Below are 3,763 nucleotides of genomic sequence, written 5' to 3'. Positions count from 1 at the left end.
TAAGAGGATCCCTTCATTCCCCTCACCAATCTTGTTGCCCTTCTCTGTACACGCTCAAGCAAATCTACATCCTTCCTAAAATGAGGCCCCCAGACCTGTACGCAGTACTGAAAGTCGACTTAATCTCCCTGCTCGTCGCCAACGGCATGTCACATGACCAGCTTATGTGTCTTACGTGTGACACCACGTGACTGTCAGTTTTGTGGACGCACGCAGCAGGTGGAATGAATGCATTCATATTAGCTCTAATTCGCTATCATTCTACGCATGTGTACAAGAGGATGCCCACAGAGGATGCCGATATCGGAGGAAACAGCAGGGTAGCAACGCCACTGATTTCATCCTCTCAGACTGCCGGTTGTTGAGTTGGACGATATAACGCCATTGATGTCATGGGCCAGCTTACGACGGAAAGGTGCAGTCTCGCCAGTTGACTATGCACGCGACCACACTACGTCATGTATCACATGATCGATGGTGACGTCATTCATCTAAACGTGCCTACTTCGGTGTAGCAATGACTGTCGAGGACGGCTTTTATCCACGCCTTCGGAAAAATCAAGGTAGGGGTACCCTATCGTGAATTTAACGTATTTTAAACTTAGTATGAAACATGTACATCTGCAATTACATCTAAGGTAAATTTCTAGTGCCTCATACCTTTAGTGGTAATCCGGAATTTTAGTGTCAGTCCAACCTGTCACGAATCGTATCATGATGGCAGTTCGACTTGCTGAGCATGCGCGAGACTCACTCTATCTGCCGGTGTAAGAAGTTATATTGAATTAAATATGCATAAATGAATGTTGTAGTTATACAAATTGCCAGTAACTAGCAGGGTGAGGAAAGTAGAAAAAGAATGTTAATTTTTAATCATTCGTGTTATGGTTGATTCCTCGGAACTGCCTTCTTTTACTTGGACTTTGCTACACCTTTGATTCTTAATCCCACTACCATTGGTTATAATTTCCACAGTTAATTCACACCACATTTATATTAATTCCCATTTATACTAATTCTTCCAAATGCCAAAGCCCTTACTATAAGGTTGGGCCTTTCAACCCCTGCAAGCTTAGTGTCTTTTAATTACTTTTTCTATGCTTTTTATCTTTCTGCTATCTATTTCTAATTTCTTCCCGTTCGTTGAACTATTAGTGCAATATGAGGGTGAAATGAATGTTCCTGCTATCCTACTTCTATCGCTATTTTTATTATTTATTTATTTAAAATACTCCTTTTTCCGTTCCCCAATTTAATACCTCACCCTCATTACCATTGCTTGTTCTAAATTAGATTTCATATCTACACAAAATTAAATCCTACAATAAATTTGATATCGATGCTTTTGAAAACCAATTAACTGGTTCGATTCAAGGATCGTTGTTCCTGCTAAACCTTTTCCTGATATAATTATACGTGTTAATGAGATAACGTTTTGCACATTTTTTACATAATGTTCGATATATATTATACCTTGGATATTTTGAAATAAGATTTTTCACATTTTATGCATACTTTATTCTTTAATTCCCTGAAACGTTTTACCCATATTTCTGTTTCTCAAAATAAGATTTTCCATTCTCTTTCACATTCACATGAAATAACTCCACTGTTTTTGAGTGATGTTTTAGATTTATAATATATTTTTGATATGCTTTTTTACAATGTCTGTCAGATGTATTAAATTTACTTTCATTTTTTCTTGCTCACATTTCTTTCAGAATTTTAAGTTGCATTAACGTATGTGACTATTTCCTAATTGTATTAGTGTATGTTATGTTCTATTTTCTGCTTTATTTGAAATTTACAAATTACTCTTCCCTTAATTACTAATTTTCCTCTTTTTTTTTTCAGAATCCAAATAATTGGTCACCTTATTGAGAATCAGGGGAAACAGAACAGCAGAGGATCAATTTTTCTTAAAAATCATTAGCAAGTATTCATATCGAAGTGAGTAATCAGTGATTTCATGTACATTCTAGAAATCAGTTCTAAAGAAAATAAGAAGAAACCTTTTTCACGAAAGGAAAGTTAATCAAACGAAGCAAATAAATCAGAAGAACACACAATGTTGTGATCAAAATTTGAGACGAATTCTCTTGTCGCAAAAGTAACTGAAAGAAAAAATAAAACAGAAAGCGTTTAATGAGGAAAAAACCTCTTTCAAGAAGAACAAAAGCCCAAAATAAGCAGAACTGTCCAACTGTGTCCTGTGAGAAGATAGATTCTGCTTCAAGCATGCTCAAAATCATTCGTTATAAATGGACACTCATCTTGCATTTCGGACAAACTGTTATCGTGTGAAATATCTGGCTATCTTTCAACTGTAGTAAGGCATTTTTGAGGTCAAGTAATATGAAAACGCATTTATTTTTACAGTCTGATAAAGAGCCATTTGTCTGTGAACTGTGTGGAAAGGCATTCACCACTGCAAGTAGCCTGAAAAAACATTCATTAGTTCACAGCCATCAGAAACCATTCACTTGCAAAATTTGTTGCAAATCATTTCGGTATTCACATCACTTAAAAGTTCATTTATTGGTTCATACCCAGGAGAAACCCTTCCCTTGTGAAGTATGTGGAAAAGCATTTTCAAGATCTGATCATTTGAAAGAACACGAGAAAATTCACACCGGTGAGAAACCGTTTCGTTGTGAAATATGTGGAAAACGTTTTTCTCAAAGCAATAGTTTGAAAAGACATTTGTTGATTCACACTCACGAAAAACCATTTACTTGCGAAACGTGTGGAAAAGATTTTTCCAAAAGTGGTAATTTAAAATCACATTTGTTAGTTCACACTCAGGAGAAACCATTTATTTGTGAAAAGTGTGGAAAAGGTTTTTCCAATAGCAGTAATATGAAGAAGCATTTGTTGGATCACACTCGTGAAAAACCAATAACTTGTGAAATCTGTGAAAAAGTGTTTTTCAAAAGAAGTAATTTTAAATCACATTTGTTGGTTCACACTCGTGAAAAACCATTTACTTGTGAGAGATGTGGAAAACTTTTTTCCGAAAGCAGTCAATTAAAATCACATTTGTTGCTTCACACTCAAGAAAAGCCATTTAATTGTGAAATATGTGGAAAAGGTTTTTCCAAAAGAGCTAATTTTAAAAGACATTTGTCAGTTCATACTGGTGAGAAGCCATTCATTTGCAAAATATGTAGCAAAGGATTTTCACTGAAATATAGACTTAAAAGGCATTCGTTCATACACACCCATAATAAACCGCCTTGTGTAAAATCTAACGAATGTTGAAGATGCTGCGTAAAATCATATTTTGATTTTAACTTCAAAGACAATGCCAAATCTTTTCTTAATACTTAGAAGAACCAAAGGTTTTCGAGTTCAGATTTTGATTTTTTAGAATCCTGTTTTAATTCAGTGTCATGTGAATAATTTATTCAGAAATATTCATAATGTATTATTTGTAAGCAATATATTAATTTTTCTTAAGCTCTATGTATTTACAGTTTCCATTTGATTACTATTTATTTTATTAATAAATTACCATAATTTCATGATTATTGGCTGTGTTCTTGTTAATGAATTTTAAATTATAATAAGATTCCTAATTTTGACTGATATCTACCGCAATGTTTCTCATTACGTTCTATTGCATTGAAGAAATAATAGGAGTGGACCATATGTTGAGTCCACGTGGAGTTGTTGAATGGTGAACAATCCTCACCAATCTTTTGTCGAGCTGTCAACACAAAGTGATTCTCCTGAGCAAAGTAGCAAAGTATGGTTAATTAAA

The 3,763-nt window shown here is 34.5% G+C and overlaps 1 protein-coding gene across 2 annotated transcripts; it reads left to right on the top strand.

The window, feature by feature from the left end:
* Positions 1–268: 268 nt before the first annotated feature.
* On the top strand, positions 269–3,265 carry LOC150075556 (uncharacterized). 2 transcript variants are annotated; one of them, XM_090388710.1, is made up of 2 exons: positions 269–563; positions 1,855–3,265. In XM_090388710.1, the coding sequence occupies exon 2, from the start codon at positions 2,356–2,358 to the stop codon at positions 3,259–3,261; it is 906 nt and encodes a 301-aa protein (XP_090244836.1). In that variant the 5' UTR covers positions 269–563; positions 1,855–2,355; the 3' UTR covers positions 3,262–3,265. The 2 variants fall into 2 exon arrangements, with proteins under 2 accessions (XP_090244836.1, XP_090244837.1); XM_090388711.1 differs by lacking the exon at positions 269–563 and adding an exon at positions 758–839.
* The last annotated feature ends 498 nt before the right edge of the window (positions 3,266–3,763 follow it).

The sequence above is a fragment of the Mastigoproctus giganteus genome, chromosome 14, assembly GCF_048544385.1.
Source record: "Mastigoproctus giganteus isolate SK-2022 chromosome 14, ASM4854438v1, whole genome shotgun sequence".
In the NCBI taxonomy this organism is placed as follows: domain Eukaryota; kingdom Metazoa; phylum Arthropoda; class Arachnida; order Uropygi; family Thelyphonidae; genus Mastigoproctus; species Mastigoproctus giganteus.
The sequence above is the reverse complement of the archived record's forward strand: the minus strand, read 5'-3'. Positions and strand labels throughout refer to the sequence as shown.

What these genes read in the sequence shown, in the direction of transcription:
- LOC150075556 (XM_090388710.1), top strand. Translation starts at nt 2,356, where the DNA reads ATGAAAACGCATTTATTTTTACAGTCTGATAAAGAGCCATTTGTCTGT.